The sequence below is a fragment of the Rhipicephalus microplus genome, unplaced genomic scaffold (assembly GCF_043290135.1).
Source record: "Rhipicephalus microplus isolate Deutch F79 unplaced genomic scaffold, USDA_Rmic scaffold_22, whole genome shotgun sequence".
Taxonomy (NCBI): domain Eukaryota; kingdom Metazoa; phylum Arthropoda; class Arachnida; order Ixodida; family Ixodidae; genus Rhipicephalus; species Rhipicephalus microplus.
This window is the reverse complement of record NW_027464595.1, coordinates 9,483,479-9,505,729: the sequence shown is the minus strand read 5'-3', so window position 1 is coordinate 9,505,729 and position 22,251 is coordinate 9,483,479. Positions and strand designations below refer to the sequence as shown.

Below are 22,251 nucleotides of genomic sequence, written 5' to 3'. Positions count from 1 at the left end.
AAGAAACAGTGGAGCAGGGCCTAGGGAAGGGAGCATAAGGCTTTTCGGCCACATGGTACGATGGTCACTACTGCTAGCTAATACATCGGCGGCGGCCGAGACGCCCATCAAGATAAACTAAAGGTCACTTTTCCTAATTCGTGCACCACAAGATAAAAAAAAGTGAGGGAAGCAGAGCGCAGCACCTCAACGCCACGATCAACCTAGTTGTGCCACGTGCGACAGGCAGCTACGCAGAGCCTTAGGCTTAATGAGTCGCTCGACTACAACCGGCATCCACCCAGCACCCAGCTTAGGCGCAGAAGAGGCAGCCACGAGGAAACATCCACTCTGTGAGATGGCCCTATCACTCGCCGCACTTAGGAGCTTACCGAGCGATCGGCGTCCACCGCCCCGGGCGGTGTCACGACACCCCGGCGTCGAGCCGCAATACAAGTCAGCAACGACACCCGGCTCCCTGAGCCCAAAGAGGTAGAAGAAGCTATTTACAGAAAAGTCGGACCACTCACGAGGCTTCCGTACTCACTCGCTTCGGGCTTGGCCTACAAACCACGTGCTCTAGGCGTTGCTCACCCCAGGATGCATGGCTCTCGTCCCAAGACCGCATGGCTCTCGTCCCGATTCAACAACGGTTTTGAAAACTAACGACAACAACAAAAAACACTTGCAAGCAGAAAAAAAATAAAACTCAACATGCCACTAAACTCAACGGTGTCCCGCGCCGAGAACCCACGCTGAAGACAACTGTTCGCGGCAGCCGCCACGCGCAGAAGAGGCTCCCTCAACTCTCGCCTGCCACCAAGGCCTGCCTTCCGCTAGGGGTCACCGCCGGCGCTACCACTCTACCAACAGTGGTACTCAACGCGAACACAACGCCATCTATCGTCCGGCGCTTGTCACCCCCGAATCACGGCTTCTGTGCGAAACACGTGCGCCACGCGGCGCAAACAACTTTACAGGGGGTGTCAGCACACCCACACGTCGCAAAGCACCGTGGTGTAGTGCAGGTTGGGCCGCTCAAGTGACCTCCTGAAGAGGATGAAAGCAGCCTGAACGTCCATTTCCCCAGCCTTCTTGTCACTGTTTTTCTGACACTGGTGATGTTCCTTCCACACTTCATAAGAAGGGTCACCTTCCTTTGGGCCCGACTCGCATCCAGCACAAGAGTTGCTCAAAACAACGAAGTCAAGCACCAGCCCACTGAACAATTCAATTACGGTGCCGAGACCGATACGCGACGAACGACCGCGAGTCATCAATGACCCATCAAACGACACCGCGATGTTTCCCATGTGGACTATGTTAAGTTCGGCGTAAAGTTCGCAAACCGACCGCGTGCAGCCGCTTGTCCAATTGCGTGCAGCACAATCAGCCGCGGGTGCCAACTTTGTCTTCACGTAGTGTTGCGACGTTTTTGTGTGAAGACCCCAGCGGCTGATGCCCATCAACGAGAACACAAATTCAGCACGGTCTGTATGTTCCCCGTTGCCTGCATTGCATGCGCGGCCAAAACGTTCACAGCAAAAGGTTTCATGCGTTCATCGCTACGTACGCGCCCCGAGCTCCACGACGAGGCAGTCTCCCCACAGGTCGAACACACAAAACGCAACTTCACGGCGAGTCTGAATTTCCAATGGTCGTGGACAATCTGCAGTTCTCCATTGCATGCCTTGCACTTTGCAAATGCCAACAAAGCGCTGTTCACTGCGTCCAAATCCATAATTGTGAACATGGTTCCATCAGGCGGCCGAGCTGCTTCGTCGACACCGTCAACCACGAATGCGTGTTTCCGCTTCGTCGCTGCAGCGGATGACAACTTCGATAACTTATCTTCAGCTTTAGCTCGCTCCTCTTCCAAGTCAGATTGCTGCCGATAGATTGTATCTAGACGCACGCGACCACTGCTCGAAGGCTCCGCGACTGACAGGGACTTTGCACAAGCTCCGTGACAATTGATGGGGTAGCTAGGCCTTCCGTGGTAGCGTCGACGACTTGGCCATGGGACGCGGAGAGATTAGCGTCTCGGGGGTTTCGCTGTATCACGGAGCACTTATTGAAATTCGCTACTAGCGTCCTTCGCACCTTTTTCGCACCAAACTTGTGCTGTGTGCGGAATTTGCGCTCAAGATTTGACATTGTGAAACTTCTCTGCTGACACTGAGGCAAAATGGCGCGCATGGACGCGCGCCTCAATACCCGGAGCAGACGAAGCCAGGAGCCTTCACCAATAAGGAGGCAAGCTCAAGTCACGTGCGCAAAGTAGCGAATAGGAAGGTGCTCTGATACATTTTTTTTTGCCGCTTATTTTACAATCCTCCAATTGTTAAATTGGACCCATTCTGGTGGGAATTTGAAGGCGAAAGACGACTCTCTCAAATGAGACCAAGCGGGCCGCGCTGGCACACATGAAAGGGCAGGGTGCGCGTCACGGAAAATGTGCGATTTCAACATCGGTTTCGGCTCAGATTTAGCTAGAAATTGCAAAATAAAGGGTCTTAGCAGCTAAAATAATATTATAGGCATGAAATTCACGATATAAGTGCACTTGTAGCTGTAGATTTCAAAAATGCAATAAAAAAAAAGTTTTTTTGCGATTTTTCGGTCTCCACAACCTGTGTCCTCCTTTAAACTTGCTCAAGAAAGCCCTTCTGGCTGCTCCAAGCTTGTTATAAGAGTGGAACTCTGAACAGTACCCTGTTCCACCCCAGTGTGACTGTAGGTATAACTGTATCTACAAGTGTCTGCCCACATGGAATGGAGTTGTTCAGTTTTCAGTCTTTACCCCGCCTTGGATATGAGCAAGATGGCTGGATTTGCAGCATTTGCCGTATAAAAAAAAATTGCACTATATCCACGGAGTCCATGATTATGAGTGGGGTGAGGCATACATCTGTCCGTTTATTTTTGCTTCCGTGCGTCCATCAGGGCATCTGTCTGTCTGTCCATCCATCCATCCATCTAGTGAACATTCCAAGTACTGCCATCTCGCATCTTTTCATCATATATTCAGCATATAGAAGTACCGCCATCCAGCGGACGTTCCAAGGACTAATCAAGAGGTGGCATCGCGCACTTTCTTACGGCCTGTGCTCCGTGCCTACTTCTCCCCTTTCACCACCTCTAGTTCATGGCTATATACTTGTTCACTATATTCATGGCACTGGGGCCCAACCCTCGCCAATTGCCAAAACCAAGGAGGTTACGCACAGAGTTTGCCATCTGCTAGTCTGTCTGTCCGTCTTTCCGTGTGTCCATCTAGTGACCACTCCAAGTACCGCCATCTCGCATCCCCTGTGGCACATAACCGCTCTAGAGCGGGTATGTGCCATCGGTGGCTAGTACCTACTACTACTACATACATTGTGGACGCACGACCCACGCTTTAAGGAGCTTCGCCCCTAAAGGCATGTTTACAAATTACATGCTGTTGCTAAGTCGCTGTAAATTGTGGGAGCGGCGGCCACAAGCATTAAAAAGAACAGTGCAGCAGCCGCTGGCAGCAGGTGGTTGGGGCCTGTGTTCCGAACAGTAAACATGGTTTCTGTCGGTCTTTGCCTCTTTCCTGAGGGTGTTTCGTGCTAGCCTCAGCCTCAAATCCCTTCAAAATTTATTCTGCACGCCACGCAACTGAAATTTTTACAATGCCGACTGAACCGAGTAGCAGCCAGCAAAGCGATCTTGCATCTGCAGTCTGAGTGGATTTGGTGAAAAGTCAACTGAGTCTGCTTCACCGTACACTCCTGCACTTTTTTCTGCCGACATACTGCATGCTCGATGCTCGGCATAATGGACGCCCTTTCTCTTCGCACGAGGCCCTAAATAAGCTTGCACTGCATGATCACGCTTACCCACTTACACACAACGCGGGCGCAGTAGACAGACAGATGAATAGTGGCACGTGTGTGAAGGCTCTAGTAGCCGTTCATGGTGCTGGTGGCGGGCCAGCGCAGTGAGCGCACTGTTTAACCACCAGTAGGTACTGAATCGTTGTCATCCTTGGCATAGAAAACCAAGTTTCTGTCGGACGAAGTGACAGTGTAGTCAAATAAATTTCCAATTCTACCGACATCAGTTAACACAGGTTTAAATGCACTTAATCCAAATACATCTTTGTTAATAAAGGAAGTTGGGAATTCTTGCCTGCTAGGCTAGATGGTTCATTGATATTGAACAGTTGCCATGAACCATGCACCATAAATGAAAGGCCAGTGATAGAAACGGCGCTGCTTGTGAAATTCGGGTCTCTGTCATCATTTATTTATTTTTTCATACTGCTTGTTTCATGAATGTTTGAAATTGTGTGTTTTTCAATACGTCTTGAGTGCCTGCTGGCGTTGCAGAAGAGAGTGGTGAAACGAGGAAAAAAAGAAAATACAGTAGACTCTCAGTAAACGGAAATCTGTTAAACAGAACTACTGCTTAAACAGAATGATTGCCTCTGCAATGCTTGGTTTCGGGCTTGTATTCTGCACCAATGTTCACCTCTCAGTAAACGAAGCTCCTGTTAAATGGAACACATTTTCCCGATCCCTTCAGGTTTTGTTTACTGAGAGTCTACTGTGTGTGTATATACATGTATGTATGTGTGTGTGTGTGTATATATATATATATATATATATATATATATATATATATATATATATATATATATATATATATATATATATATACATATATATATCTGTAGGAAAGAAGACGCACGTACGAAGTGATTTTATTGACGTTGCGGCCGCGGGTCCGGCCTTCATCAGAATACAGTTTATGGCACGAGTGCTATCTATATACATGTGCATATCAATAAGATACAAATATGAAAACCGGCATGAAAGGCGATATATGGGCATATATATATGCAGGTCACACAATTTGAAGGGCACCTGATACACGAGTAAAAAGATATAGTTTCCATGCGCGAGCACGTGGCGAGCACATTGTTTACAGATGAAACGCATAAAAGATAAAGCGTATAACATGAAAAGTAGTCCGACCGGTAGACATTTAAATTACTGGTCGGACTACTCTTCATGTTATGTGCATGAAACATCATGCTTGCAGTACGGCCTTGAGATGCCATGCTTAGTTTACTTGGCTCGGCTGCCTAGCTAGACCCCATGAGGTAAGTTTGACTGCAGTTACCAATGGCTGACGTTGCTATCCTTCTGTTTTATGCCTTTTTTTTAATGAGACGTGATTGGCTGTATTTCCACAGTTTGCACTCAGCCCGTGAAGCATACAGAAACTTTTCTGTCCCCCCTTTGTTGCAGACAACGGTGGCTACCTATGGGAGGCTGTTGGATCGCTTTGACAGCGGTAGCATTGTGGAATCGTTGCTTGTGGGCAACAACAAGTTTCCCGAGCTCTCCGCAGCTTTCAACACCGAAAGCGCCGAGTACATTTGCTGCACCGAGTGCGTGTCGCGAAGCCTCCTGGAGATCTCGTCCGGCGCTCCGGTGCCCTGCAGTCGGTGCAAGGATGTGCGGGCCATGCGAAAAAGTTACGATGTTCTGCAGGCACGCGTCATCTCGTACTTTTTCTGGCCCGCTGTCTTGGACTCCATGAACGTAGCGGAGACCGTGGAGCTCCCTGCGGAGCCTGCGAGGAAGCGTGCCAAGATCTATCGCAGGAAGGCAAAACTAAAAAAACCCTGGGTGAAGGCAAAGTGGATGCAGCGCAAACAAGCGGCTGCTGAGGCGGCGGCGGCTGGTGCGACAACACAGCAAGTCAATGCTCCAGGAGAGGACGGCAGCGCTCGACCCTCTCGCACTTGAGTGTACCTGCTGCTTGTTTCAAACACAGAAACATTATGTTGAGTTCGTTCGTGGCTGTGTCATGAAAAGAGACCGGATATTAGGCAAATGGATATTTCGTTTTTTGCGTGCCTATCGTGCCATTTTGACATATGAGCATGAATCTGAGAGCTTTTGTAGTGTTTTGGTGCCCATAAAGGCCTAGTTTTTGAATGTTTGCGCCCAAATTTTTAGATAAGTGCCTAGAAATGCCTATTTGTAAAATTGGTGCCTTCATGAACGCTGTTTACTTTTCATATTTAGCTTTTGGGTACAACTGGAGACAGTTATTCATGTTCCCAGGTAAAATTGAGCTTTTGGAACACTGTGGGGTGCAACCAATACTCCCATCTCAAAAGTTTTTTTCAGCACTGTCATAGCTAAAAGGCTTCTTAACCAATGGAAAGGCCGATTAGCCTCTGCACATGTATTCATTCGCGCCGCGTCGTCTGCTCGATATCTCGGCGCTTACTCGCATGCGTATGGAACGGGAGTTGCTTCTGTGCAGCCGCAGGACAATGAATAACAAATGCGAAAACGTGGAGTGTGATAAGAGGAAAAAGAGTGTAGATAAAAAAAGTCCACGTGGTTTTTGTTTTGTTTATCATTTACTTAGCGGCACTTCACTAGGTCGCATAAGAATTTTTACGTGCACTTGAAGTTGTTGCATGTCCAATGAAAAGCTTTGCAGCACTATAATCTATATAATATCTTGATTGGTTCACTACAAGCTTCGAAAGCAAGATGTGAGGAGGTGAGCTTAAAACTTTTGCCTCTCGTACGCTGTGGATTTCGCTACCCAAATGGCTCCCCTGCCCTCTTCGGTATCGTAGCATCTCTTAGCCAGAAGGCCAAACGACGCAGACATATCAACACATCATGCGCAGGCAAGCACAGATCGTGCACGCAATCTATGTGTTAATTTCGACATTCTCTGTATTGTACTGCATGTTTCTATTGGATGGAACTATCTATGCGCGCACGTTTGGAGAGGCTGCCAGGATCGTGTACCCTCACGACGATACACAGCGTCGCACCACTAGAACTGCTATAAAGGATGATGCACCAAAAACATGCCAAGCATTGTGAATGCTGGCACCTGCACTATGCGAGCATGGTGAGAACTTTAACGCAAAGCAACTTGCTCGATACGAAGTTACAAATAATAATAGCGCGCGTTGATTCCGTTTGTATGCTTTAAAGTATTTCTGCCAACATTCATACTTCTAGGCAGGCAGCAGTGTATACACAAATTACTCACGTCGCCTTGAATAATTCTCGGTGTCACGTACTACTTGAACGTGCTTGTATGCAACACCACCCCCATGTTGGGGCTGCGCCCGTGAGATGATGGTCAAGCAGCGTTGAATCTGACATTTCACCTTTTCCGGGGCGTGTAGCATTTGCAAATCTTGGCGGATGAGACTAGGAGAACGCATCGCATGCATTCCTCTTGCCTGCTCGAAGCTCTCAAACCTGGTTGAGGGCCCTTTAAGGTGTTCACAGATAGAAGAGAAATTAACTCTGTGCAGTTAAACCAAGTTAATACAAGGCAAAATGGCCTTTCTGTCCTATTGGCGCTCTGGCTATTTGCTCCTGTGTTGCCCTTCTCAGCCATGCCGAAAAGAAAGACCCAGGAGCGTGTTTATTCGACGGTTGATACTCAACTTGCCATGCTAGACTAGAAAAAGGGAGACCATATTTTTCGAACTCTGTGGGAAAAACATTGCACGGCTATGCTAAGCTATGCACCATTGAACCGTCACAAACTAAAATATTTATGTTTGCTTTTTTGTTGTAGACACAGGTCCCGCACCTATTTCTTCAAAAATGTGAATAGTGTCGAAATTCATTGCGCCTATATTTATGATTCCAGAGACCTAAAATAATGTTTTACCCGCCTATTCATGGCACCTGAAATCTAGTTCTTTAGTGCCTATGATTCCGGCTTCTAGTAATGAGACAGTCATAGTTACTGGTTGAATGTGATATTCTTTGAAGCCCGAGAAGTTTTTTCCGTGATAGTTTAGTGTAATTACGGTTGATTCATACATTTGTTCATCACTCTTCATGCAGTGTTCCTCCAAATAAATTATTCTTCTTGGTGTTACAGTGCGAGTTGAGCGTTATTCCCTCTGCGAATTGTTGTAAAGCCTGCCAATCGCCAATAGCAGCACTTCCCACTGCCAGGAGTGTTTAGTGTGTCGAATGGTTACGTCCCGTACAAGGGCTGGGAAGGCTGGAAATTCGAGACAGGAAAGAGCGCCACGTGTCTTTTGTTGATGCAATATGTCAAGTATCACGTGCGGCAGATCGTAGACGCTAAAGTTGAAATTTGTGAAGGAGGCATCGCATAAGAAGTGCAATAATGACACGGGGGATGAAATATTTAGGATGTGAAACTCCCATTGGATCGGGCGCACGCAGGTGTCCAAATAATGTCACATAGAATATATAAGTAACATGATCAGACGGAGACATTCCCGTTGACGGCGCAAAGTTGCAACCACGACACATGCAAGTTTTTGTTGAATTCTGCCAGTTTTCTTTCATTTCTCGTGAGTAAAATTCTTCTGTTTTCTTAGATGCTCAAGATCAAAATAATACAGAAGTTTCAAATAAATTGACCTGAAATTGCATTCTTGGGTCTCTGGAGGGTCAGGCACCCCATAAAGTCGCCGCTTGATGAGGCATAACCGTGGCAAATTATCTACACTCACAACTCGTAAAGCATCTTGCACAGAAGTTTATTATATTCAAAAATTAGTTCTAAAGATATGGCGCTAGCAGAGTATCGAATTCAAGACTATTTTTCATTCACTTCGTTATAACCAATATTTCGTTATATCGAGGTTTCAGTGTATACACGTTGAAATCTGTATCTTAATTCGAGCTATGTATATTGTAGATCAGTAATGATATGTGTTTTAAATGCTGCTGCTGCCTCAGAAATGATTGATTCCCGAGATATCGGAAACACATTATTTCAGATGGCGGAGAATGGGGGGAAATTTTGAGCAACTTTTTGTGCCTCCTTACCCACGTAAACTTCCTTCTCTGTCCCAGCCCTTGTGGGAGTAAATGTCTTCACTGCAGCCCTCTAGTTGAGATGGGTTTGAGGCACCTGTAATAGAATAGGAGGAGGAGATGACAGAAAGGAGCGAGTTGTTCAGTAGCAAGAGGGTGATGTGTATGCGCTGAGAGCATTTACAAGTTGCAAACTAAGTCACTGAGGCATCGGTGGGATGCAAAAGCATGCTCTTGGAGGATGTTTTCTTCTCAGGGGGGTCTTTCATCGCTCCCCCTTTCCGAGCTCCCTGACATGAAGAGTACTATGTGTTGTCTTCGCGGCGTCGTTGAAGCACAAGAAGCATCGTAAAAAGGAAAGATAGTTTACTTAAACACAACACAAGTGAAGTTGTGCGTGTGTGTTACTGCGCGTGTTGTTAACTAACCAAGTTTTTGTATATTGTCTAAGTTATTGAGTTGTTGAATAGGATGACTGAGCATTTTTATGTGAAGTCGGTCAAGACCTGTGGCACAACAGCCTTTGCGAGGACGTTAAGCTTTTCAGGATGGCCGAATGTTGGCGAATTGCTTGCACGTCCACGAGATGTACGTACCTTCTTATAACTAGTGAAAAGACTGGGTAAACGAAGAGAGTTGCTTAGTTAGCCTGTGTTGCATGCGAGTATCTGTGTTTAAGTAAATAATCCTTCCTTTCTATGACGCTTGTCTTCAACGACACCTGAAGACAACATACGCTGTGGTTCTCGAATGTGCATTCTGTGCAGAAGATCCCTGAATTGCTTAGGCTCTCATCTATTGCCAACAGACTGTTGGCCATTCTGTCTTGCAGCTATTTCAAAGAGGCCCACTCCTTTTCCTTTGAGGCTTTTAAAATTAGGATCATGGGGAATTTGCTCCCTCCAGTAATATGAAAACTCTCCACCTATGCAGTGCAATTTCTCATTTTCCATGTTCTCGTTGAATTACCTTTATGATCGAATTCTTGTGAGATGACAATGCAAATTACATGCCTCTGTGGCAAATATAAAGCAGTATAATGAGTTAACAAGTATGTTGGAAGGATTGGGTACAACAGGGTAAGTGCATGCATCACATTATGTACGAGTGTCCCTTAAATTGCAACTAAGACTCCAAAGCTTTGCAACAAGCTATGAGGTTGCTTAACAGACTTCAAAACCTCAACCGAATGCATTAAAACAAGCACTTTTATTGATGTATTTTTTTTTTAATTTCTCTTCGATCTTTTAAATTGCGTGTTGTAGCTGTGGATCTATATTCACGACCTCGCACCCTGCTCCCCAACACTGATGCTGTGCTTTGATGGTGTTGAAACTGCCAGTGGTGTTTTAAACTGCAATGTAAATCTTGACAAACTGAAACATCTCTCTGAATACCAGCAGTTCGATGAATTTTACATTATTTTAGCACTGTAAAGCGTGCACTATTGAAAAGTATAAGGTTGCTTTGTGGCATGTACTCGTCAACTACGAGCCATTGTTGCTAAATCTTCATATGTTCACCCAACGGAAATGTGAGTGGTGGTGGTTGTGGTTAGAGGAGGAAGGAGGCACCTAATTTCTGCAGCTTGATAGGGAGCACGACGCAGTGCCTGCGGGGAATGGAGGAAAAGCGGATAGAACTGATGACTCGTGAATAGTTTAAGCGAATCGATAAATGTTCTGACTGAGCTTATAAATGTTTGCAGACATTCCTATCAAAGTAATGCAGGCATGTGCAGAATTGCAGTGCACAAAAATTTGGACAGCTGCCCGCTGTTGGTGCAATGACTGAGGTACGTAAGAGTGGCCTTCCCTTCTCCGATACTCGCATTAATCCTCCTCACTCCCCTTCCCCTTGTCCACTGTATACATGCTACGCTATGATACCCTTTCCCCCTACTCAACGTCGGTTACATTGCACACACCAATGCCATAGAGTTTCATACAATAGTATTATTGTATGAAACACTATGCCACATTGCTATCGCAGCTGAGAAAAAATTGGCTGCGTATCTGCATCGCATTTTCAGCACAGCGTAGGAAACGCTAGGGTCTTTAGGATTGCATATTTATGCACTTTCTAGTAAAGGAACACACAACCTTGTAGTTACTTATTGATGTTGCACGTCAGATATGCGTAACATTTGCTTTTTGATCGAGAATGCTCCCCGTTCAAGATGTCTGGGCGTTGCCGGGCGGCTGAATAGTGTGGCAGACCAACGCCTCCTCTAAAAGATGCCTGCCGCATTAGAAGAAAAACGGCTGCGACATTCTTTCCCTCCTTTATTTTAAAATGTTCTTGGTCGCTAGCGTCACTTATGGGGGACTATGCAACAACGCAACACTTTGCATAGCCTCCGAAATAGTGGTGTACAGTTGCAGGTCTCGAACAACTCTCAACTGACGCGCCCCTTTGGGCCGCAGATGAGAAACGCTTAGCTGGTACGTGGCCTCCGCGATCGACTGCCGGCGGCGCGCCGTTGCTCCGACCGTCCCATTTGGCGCGGAGGCAATGGGAGCGGTGTAATTTTGCTAACTCCTTCACATGCCGCGAGGCGGCGCCGTTAGCCTAAGGCAAGTTTGGAAAAAACAGGTTTAGCTGGTTCAACTGTCGCAAGGCCCAGTTTCAGCGAGGTAGTGGTGGGGCTGGGAGGGGACAAAGCAGCCGGCGTCACAGGTGCGAGTAGCCCCCAGGTGCAGGACGCTCCAGCTTAAAAGTCACAGCATGTGATAATCGCTGGGGACTCGAATTTAAATCGATGCACAGAAGCCATCAAAGAGAGGGTAAGAGGTGACAAGAGGGTTGCAGTAGGGGCGTTCCCAGGACGCAAGCTTCAAGCAGTCATGAGGCAAGCGAGTGCAAAACTCAAAACTACAGCTGATAGACGAAACCTCGTGGTAATTTCAGGTGGTTTAAACGATGTCTTAAATGAAGATACAGCAGGACTAGCAGCCACACTGGCGAAAGGCGTCGATGACATGCGCGCCACTTCTCCTAAGGTACAGGTAGTGATATGCACGATACCAGAGGTACCGGTATGTGATAGCAACCTGCAAAGAGCGGTTGTCAACGCAAACCAAGAGATATGGCGGATGAGTCAAGAGAAAGGCTTTGAGGTGGTGGAAATAAACAGAGAGGTGCATAGGTGGGGTGGTTTTCAACGAGACAGAATTCACTTCGATGGGCGGCTAGGTCATGAGGTGGGTTGGCGACTTGCAGGACATGCAGTAGCTTTTTTGGGGGGCAAGCGAGCCATTCAGGGCGCAGGATAGCTAGTAACGAGGAAAACAACCAGGGAGACTCTTCGACAGGTGATATGGACAGATACGATTCCAAACTGGCGCCAATATCTAAGATAGGTAGAGTCCGAGGCAGAAATAGACGTAGCCACGAGCGCCGAGCCAATTCCGACATAGGGTATATTAACATGCAGGGTGGTAGGAACAGGCTGAAGTCAGAAGAGATAGAAGAACCGCTAAGGGAAGAGAGGCCGATGGTATACGGTTTTGTAGAATCACATCTCGGGGACATAGAACAACCTCCGAACAATCCGGACTACGCGTGGGAATATTGCAATAGAACAGGAGGCAGCAGAAAGGGGGGTGGTATTGGGGCATTCATTCATAAAAGTACAGACTGGCAAAGGGTCAAGCAGGAGTGCAAGGAACATTTACGGCTAAAAGGGAAAGTGGCAGGTCAAATGACACTCCTTGGTTTTGTTTACATGTAGACGGGAGCAAAGGCCAGAGAGGAAAACCAGGCAATGGTAGAGTGTATATCAAAGGACATTCAGGAGTTAGGAAGAGAGTGCGAGATAATTATACTAGGAGACATGAATGTGCACATAGAAGATATAGATGGGTATACCGACCCGACAGGCAAAATGATCATGGATATGTGTGAAAGGCTTGATTTGATCATTTGCAACAATACTGAGAAGTGTGAAGGGCAAATAACGTGGGAGGTAGGAAGGCTTCAGTCGACGATAGATTATGCTCTGATGTCACATAGGATGTATGATAAGCTCAGGGGAATGCACATAGATGAAGGTGGCTCCAGAAGTCTGGGTAGCGATCACAAACGTATCAAGCTAAGTTTTGGAAGAGTAGTGAAAGTGGGAAGGAGACATGATGAGCAACTACAGGAAAATTTTTATTCAGAAAGGCAAATTGAAATAGGCACTAAACAAATTGAGAAAGTACTCACGAAGGATAATAAGACAGTGTGGACATACACGAATCTAATTAGACTCTTTGAGCTAGAGCTTGCTAAGACGCGTGACAAGTCATTCTGGAAAAGAAGACACAAACCCAAAAGTTGGTGGGATGAGGAAGTTAAGAGAGCCATAGCAAAACGTCAGGAAGCCTCTAGGGAACACAGACATGCTAAGCGCGGGATGAACCGACAGATGATGTTGAAAGAAAATGGCAACCTTTCTAAGCTGTAGGAGGGATGCATCCTTTCTGATCAATGAAAAGATTAGAAGGAAGGGAGCTCAGTGGCTGGCAGAAGTACATAAAAAAGATAGAAAGGCAGCTGCGAAATTTTGGAACCATCTAAACTCCCTAAGGAATGAGACGAGCCTAGAGCAGAGTTTTATAACTACAGCCCAAAGTGCTAGGCTAGAAGGGGACGAAGCTATTGAATATATAAGAACAAGGGTGACAGAAAAATTTCAACAAAGAAGTACTTTATGCACCACAATAGACAAGAACGAATCAAGTGGTGCAATGGCTCCATTTTCACAACAAGAGTGGGAAAGGGCTGAGAAAAGGATTTCTAGTAGTACATCAACAGGCCCAGATGGCATTCCAATTAGGCTGATAAAGACATTATGTCCGAAGTCTAAGCAGGCTTTGAGAGAGGCAGTGAGCAAAATAATAATCGATGGTTAAGTTCCCGATGGATGGAAATTTAGCAGGATGAGCATGATCTATAAAGGAAAGGACGACAAAGCTGACATAAACAACTACCGTCCTATAACAGTGACATCAGTGGTCTACAGGCTGGCGATGCAGATTATAAAGGAAAGACTGCAGGCATGAATAGAGGATGAGGGGGTGCTGGGGAAACTGGAGAATGTGTTTCGGAAACATAGCAGGTTGGAAGACAATCTGTTCGCACTGACGCAGTGCATCGAAATAGCAGAAAAGGAACACAGGCCCCTGTGGCTAGCATTTTTGGATATCAAGGGAGCGTACGATAGCGTGGTTCAAGAGGAATTGTGGGGAATACTGGACATACTAGGCGTGGAACATGTAGTCACTAATCTTTTAAAGGGTATCTATGAAGGTAACAAGGTAGTCATAAAGTGGGAAAACAGGTATCCAAGCCTGCAGAGGTAAAACGGGGGCTTAGGCAGGGGTGCCCCCTATCGCCCTTATTATTCAAAATGTACCTACAAGGATTAGAGGCAAAATTAGAGGGAAGTGGACTGGGCTTCAATCTCTCTTTAGTCGAACAAGGAAAACTTATTGATCAGGCACTACCAGCATTAATGTACGCAGATGATATAGTGCTAATGGCCGACAACAAGGAAGATTTGCAGAGATTGACGGACATCTGCCGTAATGAGGGCGATAGGTTAGATTTTAGATTCAGTAAGGAAAAATCAGCAGTCATGATTTTCAATGACAGACAACGAAGGTAGTGAGCTTAGAATACAGGAGGTCACGCTAGAGATAACAAATACAAATATCTGGGCGTATGGAAAAGCAATGGGACCGAGTACCTGAGGGAACACGAAATATATGTGACACTAAAGGTAACAGGAATGCAGCAGTGATGAAAAATAGGGCACTGTTGTGAGAGGAATATGGAAAGGGGTCATGGTTCCTGGGCTGACATTCGGCAATGCGGTCTTGTGCATGAGATCACAAGTTCAAGCAAGATTAGAAATTAAGCAACGTGGAATAGGTAGGCTTGCTTTAGGAGCTCACGGGAATACACCAAATCAGGGAGTACAAGGTGATATGGGATGGACATCATTTGAGGGCAGGGAAGCTAGCAGCAAGATAAAATTTGAGAAGCGAATAAGAGAAATGGGGGAAGAGCATTGGGCTAGGAAGGTTTTCAGCTACTTGTACATGAAGAATGTCGATACAAAATGGAGGAAGCGAACCAGGAAGTTGACTGGTAAATACTTAGAAAACAGCAGGTGGCCAAACCAAAAAGAACTATCGGTTAAGAAAAAAGTGAAGGAAATGGAGACTGACATGTGGAGAATGGGCATGATTAAGAAGTCTGCACTAGAGATCTATCGAACTTTTAAGCAGGAAATTGCCAAGGAAAGGATCTATGATAATACTCGGAGTAGTTCTCTACTGTTTGAGGCCAGGACGGGAGTACTGCGAACCAAGACATATCGGGCCAAATACGAAGGGGTAGACACAGTATGCAGTGCGTGTGGAGAGGAAGAAGAAACTGCCGAACACTTGATAATGTTCTGTAAAGGGCTTCAACCTATAGTTCAGGATGATGGCACAGAGTTTTTCAAAGCACTGGGGTTTAAGGACCGGGAGGCCAAAATAGACTTTAAGCGGGTAGACTTAACTAGAAGGAGGTTATGTGATTGGTGGCTAAAGTCAAGGCCCGAGTGAAAATAAACTCTTCACTGCAAAGTACGAATCCTCAAACTTTTTTTTTTAAGGAAAAAAAAAATATAGTTTTTGGTTCATTAGGTATTACGGCTTAGTGGTGCTAGCCACCGCCCGATCTAAAGGGTACAGTCATATCCATCCATCCATGAACGAGGCTCATTTGACCGACAGTGCCTGCAATTTCAGGTGTTCGCCAGTCTTCGTTGTCGAGTTTTCACTGCAGACAAACCTTGAGTATGCGCTCGATGTGTTTGTACTCGTTCCTGCGAGCAGTACAAAGTTAAGATACGTACGTTTTTTAAAAGACTTCGTTAAAAAAGTTTGTTTTGCTGCAGCCGGTGTGGTTACGTGAATCGAATGAGGCAGCCCAAACTCCTTTCGCATTTCCTGCAGATTGAATGCCAGAGTGCTGAATTGTTTTGTCACTTTTACGGCCTTTTCGTGAGCTATCACGGCGGTTCACCTTGTTATGCCTTGCCGGCTGTTTCGAAAGTACTTGGCCACAGTGAGCTGGGCTATTTTGTGTGTGAGTGTGTGCGCGCGTGTTGTTTCACGGCGCGTGTGCTTGCGTGGGCGTTCGCTGCGCACGTGTGCATGTTACGTGGTGTGCGTGGGGGTTCGCGCGCACGTGCGTGTGTATGTGTGGGTGTGTGCATGCGTATGTGAATGGGTTCGCGGCGCGTGTTTATGTGAGTGTGTGTAGGTTCCCACGTGCGTGCGCGCGTGTGTGCGTGCGCATGTGGGTGGGTCCGCGGTGCGTGTTAATGTGTGTGTGTGTGTAGGTTCACACGCGTGCGCGTTGAATGTGTGTGCATGCGCGTGTGTGCGAGACAGAGTGAGAGAGAGCAGCGTAATATCGATAAGCGCTCAAGTGTTGTTTATAGGCAGGTGATTGCAATTGTCGAAAGCTCTAAGCTAGTCTTCCGCGTGAACGAAGCGACCACGCGTACGAAGCGACAATTTTTTCTGGACTCTTGGTTTACTATCACGTATATGTTGCAGGTGTGCTTAGCGGTCTTACGTAGCTATCGCAATTTCGCTGCCTCATTATTTGCTGTGAGTGAAAATTACACGGTTTTCTGGCGTGCATTACACACCGCTGTCCGCTCTGCTTCTGTATTTTTTCAGAAGAATGTATTGCAGCATGCCTTTCTGCAAGTCGGACAGGAAAAGAAAGCTCGGAATAAGTTTTCATGAATTTCCTACGAGCGATGACCGTCGCCAAGCGTGGCTGAAGACGATATCAAAAAAAGATTTTGTCCCAAATGACAAATCATCGAGCAGTGTCGTCTGCAGCCTTTATTTTGCGGATTCAGATTCAGACTACACTTTGGGGTCCACAAAGCTTCACCGCCTCAAACGGGATGCTGTTCCGAGCGTATTTTCGGGATACCCAACCTACATGCACCCGCAAAAACCACCAAAACGGCGTAAATTGGAGCGAAAGATACAGGACTTCCCTTCAGACAAAAAAAAAGGCATCAAGTTTATCAAGTTGCCATGCCAAAATGACTGGTTCAGCCTGTGACAGTGCAACCACCCCAGGCCATTCGTCAAATTCTGATGGCTTGTTGCCATCAGTCCCTGAAGAAAATACAGAGGCGAGTTTTCAAGGTGCGGGCCATCACGGAGGCCATCTGCCGCAGACTTCTGTAAGCCATGTGTCAATATTTAGCCCCAAGGAGGATCAGGTGGCTATAGGGGCGAAAACAAGTGCACAAGATGCAGTTGGTGAACTGCAGCGGCCTACTAACTCAGTTGAATGTTCAGCGCAAACTTGTGATGAATTCCTTCCACGCAGGCAGTCAGATGCAAGGGTAATCAACAGAATGAGGGTGCAATTGTTTAGAAAAGCAGATACTGTAAGGAGACTGCAGCGAGAAAACAGCCGCCTAAAAAAGAAGCTCAGTGGTTATGAGAACAACACCGTCCACTCGGCAATCAGAAAATGCTTGGAGAAGGTTGGCACGGCCCAGTTCTGCCTAGAAGATTGCTTAGTGGAGCAGATCACCAATGCAACAAGGCAACGACCCGCATGGTCGCCAGACTTTGTGCGGGAATGTGTACTATTGTACTACTTGTCCCCCAAGGCGTACCGTTACATACGCAACCGAGGCTTGCTTAAACTGCCGTCGAAAAACACCCTCCTTCGCTATGTCGGGAAGTCGAACGGTGAAAGTGGGGTCACACCACTAATGAAGGAACGCTTAAGGCAAGAGGTGGGCAACCTGAAAGAGCAAGCCCGGCTTTGCTCAATTATTGTAGATGAGATGTCCATCAGCTCCAAATACATATATGATCGCAAAATGGATTGCTTTTTCGGGCAACAAACGGCGAAAGAAAACAGTGTAGCAGCAGAGAACACCAGCAACATCATGCTTGCCAACAAGGTGCTATGTTTTGTTGCTACAGGATTGTCCACAGCATACAGGATACCTTGCGGCTTCTTCTTCATGAACCGTCTAAGTGGCAAGCTTTTGTACCATCTTACAAAAGAGGTAATCTCTGAAGTTGAAAAGTGTGGTATGTGTGTGCTCCGGATTGTCACAGATAACCACAAAATTAATGTTACGATGATGCGTCACCTGGGGAACGGCTCACTCAAGCCTGTTGTCACTCATCCATGTGACCCAGAAAGAAGCTTATTTCTGTCATTTGACCAGTGCCATATTATAAAAAATGTGCGAAGCCTTCTGCTTGAGGGGGAGATGACAGACGGAAGCCAACCAATAACGGGACAGTTTGTCAAGCAGCTGTATGAGCTACAAAAGAACGAGGTTGTCAAACCAGTTCGCTTCCTCACGCAGAAGCACGTAGAACCAATGAACTTTGAGAAGATGCACGTAGGCAGAGCAGTGCAGCTGTTTTCAGACGATGTCATCTCGGCACTTTCCTTTTTGAAGGAATACCCGAGTCGCCACCCTCAGGCAGAGAAGTTCAGAAATGCAGAGGCGACAATCTTGTTCATGAAGATGATGCAAAAGTGGTTCGCCATCCACAATGTAGCAAACTGAACTGCGCATGTGCACATGAGACAGCCTGACCAGATGCACTTCTTTTGCACGACTGACCAACGCCTACAGTGGTTGGAAAAGGACTTTCCAGACTACCTCGAGGCTCTCAACAATGCCTGTAAAAGGAGTGGGAAGAAGTTTATAAGCGCAGAGACTTATGAAGCTATTTTGCTGACGAGCAAGTCTACGGTTTTGTGTGTAAAGTTCCTTCTCGAGAGCGGTTTCTTTTATGCTTTGACGAGGAACCTCTCAAGCGACCCTGTGGAACTCCTCTTCAGTTCTCTACGGCAAATGGCCGGTGGCAATGACTGCCTGGATGCAAGAGCCATGACGTTCAGCCTGGAGAGGATCTTGAGGACTGGCGACCTCTGCCCATCCCAGTCTTCAAACGTCGAGAACGGGCAGGCTGTCTTGAGGTAGGTACACCTGATCTGATGCTTTAGGGCAAGTGCTCATGGTTGGGCAGGTTGCCTTTGCTTTTAACAGGACCCCCATAATTTTTCATGGCCTCACACAACGCATAGCACGCGTTGTGTGCAGCTACTACTGTTGTAGCCTGCCTACTGATTGAGATTGTTGTGTTTGAGCCACGTGAGCACTCAATGTCATCTGCTCATATAGACAATGTTTCAGGAGTATAGAGGACTGCTGTTCACAAGTGATTGCGTTTATTTTACGTGTGTTTTGCAGCATGCATGGCGCTTCCATGAGCGTGACGTCCCCTGTACTGGATGTTCCAGCTGAAGCAACAGTACAAGCTGCCACACTTGTTTCGACTGAGACACCTCAAGTTGCCCTAGCCAGGTATGCCGCATCAAATGTTTTCAAGACTTAATGCTTGCTTGCCTGGCTGTTCTTCTTTTCCAGCCAGCAGCCTTTTTTCTAATACATGTTTTGCACATCTTTTTTAGTTGCACTGTACCTGAAGACGTTGTGATGGAAATCGACGGGCTGTTTACACCACTGAAAGCACTGCCTCGTAAGTAGATGAGTAGAGGCTCATTGGAGTATTATTAAATGTAAGATAAAACAAAAAGCCACCATCTTCACTTGCTTTATCTGAAGGTTATCTGCTGATTGTTAGAAACGCAACAAAATTTATGTTGATGAGGGCTGGGTGGAAACAGTGATGCATTTGCATTACACACAAGATCTGTCTTTATGGGCTGTCTAAAATTTGCTCTGTTTACATTACTGCCAAACACAATTTTTATGCTCTCACTGGATACTTTTTATTCTGGTGTTTCTTTTTATATCTGCTTATTTTCTTTTTCAGTGCAGCGCCCACCGTCAACCATAGTGAATGCTAGCATTGCTTACATAGCCGGGTTTGTGGCAAAAGCAGTCGAGGAGCGGAGAACATGTACCTTCTGCCCTTCCCTCCATCAATCAGATGGATCCAGTCTTGTGCTAATGGGGCTAATTAGCCTGAAGTCAAGGGGTGGCCTAACTTTCCCAAAGCCTGAATTTGTCATGGTACTTGTGACCATTAAGAAGGCTGTTGACATTGCCCTGCCACACATAAAAAAGAGCAATGTACGTCAGCAACTGGCTGAACTGATTTTGCCTCACCTTGAATAGTGCCCCCTTTTTGTATGCCCGGCAAGAGATGAGCATGGTGCGAGCACAATGTCAGTGGTCTTCAACAAGTTTATTAAGCCACTCTTGTCCAATGTCGGTGCGGCTGTGACAGACAGGGCAGCTTACCGGAAAAATGCTTGCATGTAAGCCACTGTACCTGAAAGTGCTGCGCGTGTAAACTTGTGCAACGCATCAAAAACATGGTGCATACTATGTGCCTCTGTTTTTGGGTTGTTTCTGTAAATGAAGTCTTATGTATAAACTTGTGTGTAAGTCACTACTCTGCAATGTGCTCCGTGAACAGAATTGTGCAATGAAGAAAAACATGCTGCAAACCGTCCTTTTTTTTTCTTGCTGTAAATAAAGTATCATGCATCCTGGAATGAGTTTGTTTGTCCTCTTTTCGAGATGTAGCTTCGGTGCATTAGCCTCCAATGTTTAGGGCAACCGCGGTAAAAATTTTCTGCTGAGTTCAAGGACGCGGGTTTGACTCGCGGCCGCTTTTCTGCTGGAGGCGAAAGCGAAAGCGGCCCGTGTCTTCCAGATTTCGGCGCTCGTTAAAAATCCCCAGGCGTATGGGCGCCGAGGGGAGGGTGTGCAAAAAAAGGCACTTGCTCCCCCCTACCCCCCCCCCCCCAAATCATTTTAACACTTTACCTCATGCCCTCTCCCTTTTCCTTCGCGCAACAATAGATTTGCCCCCTCAAGGTAAAATCCTGCCGGCGCCCATAACCAGGTGGTCACAATTAATCCGGCACCCTCTACTACGCTGTGCCTCATCGCCTATGTAGCGTCGACGCGTTAAACCTCATAATAAAAATTGACCCAGTTCCAGCCAGGCAACTTCAACGGTAAGCATTGCAGGAAGTTTGTCTTACCCAACACTGGATTGTGACAACGCTTTGTAAAACACCTGCGCGCCGTGAAAGATTACACTCCACTTAACAATTTTTCTCTTAAATGAATGCGAACAAAAAAAAATGATATCTTTGGTACACACAAAAAAAAGTGGCACTGCGCTCTTTCTTTGTATCACGCGCTCTTTTACGTACTAAAATAACAAATACAAGCTTTCCAGAAATAAAACAAGACGGCTTATCTTTTTTTAAAAATGCGTGACCTTGAGCAGTGGGAGTCTGCGCTGACCAGCTCGGCGACGAAGCATATAAGTGGTTATATCAGAAGAAAAGAAAAGAAAGGTGCCGACCCGTAACTGTCTCTCCTTACGAGGACACCTCAACAGGTCAGCAGAGGAATGGGATATGGGGAATAAAAGATATAGGGAAAAAGAAGGAGGGATAAAAAGAATAGAAGGAAAAGACGGAGAAGAAGCCATCCAGCCAACGAGAGGAAAAAAGAAGGAGATAGGAAAGTGGGGATCCGGTCGAAGCAGTCCAAGGGCGGGGTGCGACAATGCGAGAGCTGCACGGCTTCAGGAGACCGCGGAGGGCGAACCAGTCGGCGGGAGCTACGCTGAAGTCGGAGATCGCGAGCGCACAACCGTCCAGCTTGAAATCCTGCGAGCGAATGCGACGGAGCATCAGATCGCCCTGATGCAACGAGCCCTGCATTCGGCGCAGGATCGCGGCCTCCTGGAAGTAGGAGGCTGACGTCCCTTTCCAGCCCCCTTGGCTGCTCAATAAAATGTTTTTGCCACCACCACCACCACAAAAATGAAAACTACTGATGTGCAATGAATTCACTTACGCTTCACAGCGGCCCTAGTCTGCGTCAAAAATTAAACGGCTAAATGGCACCCGTAACTACTTCTATCTACTGCATTGATGAGCGGTTGTAATTTTTTTTATTAAGCGTCTCACACAGGCTGCGAAGGCTGAGTTTGGAAGTGTTTCGGTTCTCCCGGTGGCACGAACCTTTTCGAGGCAAAAGTACAGTCTAGTACACTGTAGCAAAAGCGTTCGGTTCACCCAATAGCCGCTTAAAACCGGCGTGACTTGGCCTAAAATGTATGAGTAGATAGCGCTAGAATCGGTGTGTTGGAAAAAATTTTTAGGCGATTTGGGCGTTCTTTATTCAGTGGTTCAGGTAGAGTTCCTCACTAGCTTGTGACACACAGTCTGTGGCGGGTTGTTGTTTTTTTCTCCGATGTCGGTGTTGGATTGGACTGTAATCTGTTTGAAATGGCGAGAACCACCTCTGCCCGTGGGGTCGTGGTCGCTCACTGATCTCCACTAGGGTTGCTGGATGGCGCTTCGCCGCTGTCGCGGCTAGAGGTGTGCG

The 22,251-nt window shown here is 46.6% G+C and overlaps 2 protein-coding genes across 5 annotated transcripts in view; both read left to right on the top strand.

Moving 5' to 3' along the window:
• Window positions 1–7,898, top strand: part of LOC119179928 (uncharacterized) — a 37,716-nt gene extending 29,818 nt beyond the window's left edge. For all 4 annotated transcript variants that reach the window (XM_075883977.1, XM_075883976.1, XM_075883975.1 and 1 more), the window contains one exon: window positions 5,265–7,898. In XM_075883977.1, coding sequence (XP_075740092.1) covers window positions 5,265–5,768 — 504 coding nt within the window. In that variant the 3' untranslated portion in view covers window positions 5,769–7,898. The remainder of the gene's footprint in view (window positions 1–5,264) is intronic.
• Window positions 7,899–11,178: 3,280 nt separating this feature from the next.
• Window positions 11,179–21,821, top strand: LOC142786346 (uncharacterized). Its single transcript, XM_075883978.1, has 4 exons — window positions 11,179–18,845; window positions 19,120–19,233; window positions 19,341–19,408; window positions 19,706–21,821. Exons 1-4 carry the CDS (start codon window positions 18,445–18,447, stop codon window positions 20,008–20,010), a joined length of 888 nt encoding a protein of 295 aa, XP_075740093.1. The 5' UTR covers window positions 11,179–18,444; the 3' UTR covers window positions 20,011–21,821.
• The last annotated feature ends 430 nt before the right edge of the window (window positions 21,822–22,251 follow it).

Bases quoted from the DNA above. Each gene is read 5' to 3' on its own strand.
- LOC142786346 (XM_075883978.1), top strand. From the start codon at position 18,445: ATGAGACAGCCTGACCAGATGCACTTCTTTTGCACGACTGACCAACGC. The intron at 18,846-19,119 runs GTAGGTACACCT...TGTGTTTTGCAG, and splicing joins AACGGGCAGGCTGTCTTGAG to CATGCATGGCGCTTCCATGA. The intron at 19,234-19,340 runs GTATGCCGCATC...CATCTTTTTTAG, and splicing joins CCTCAAGTTGCCCTAGCCAG to TTGCACTGTACCTGAAGACG.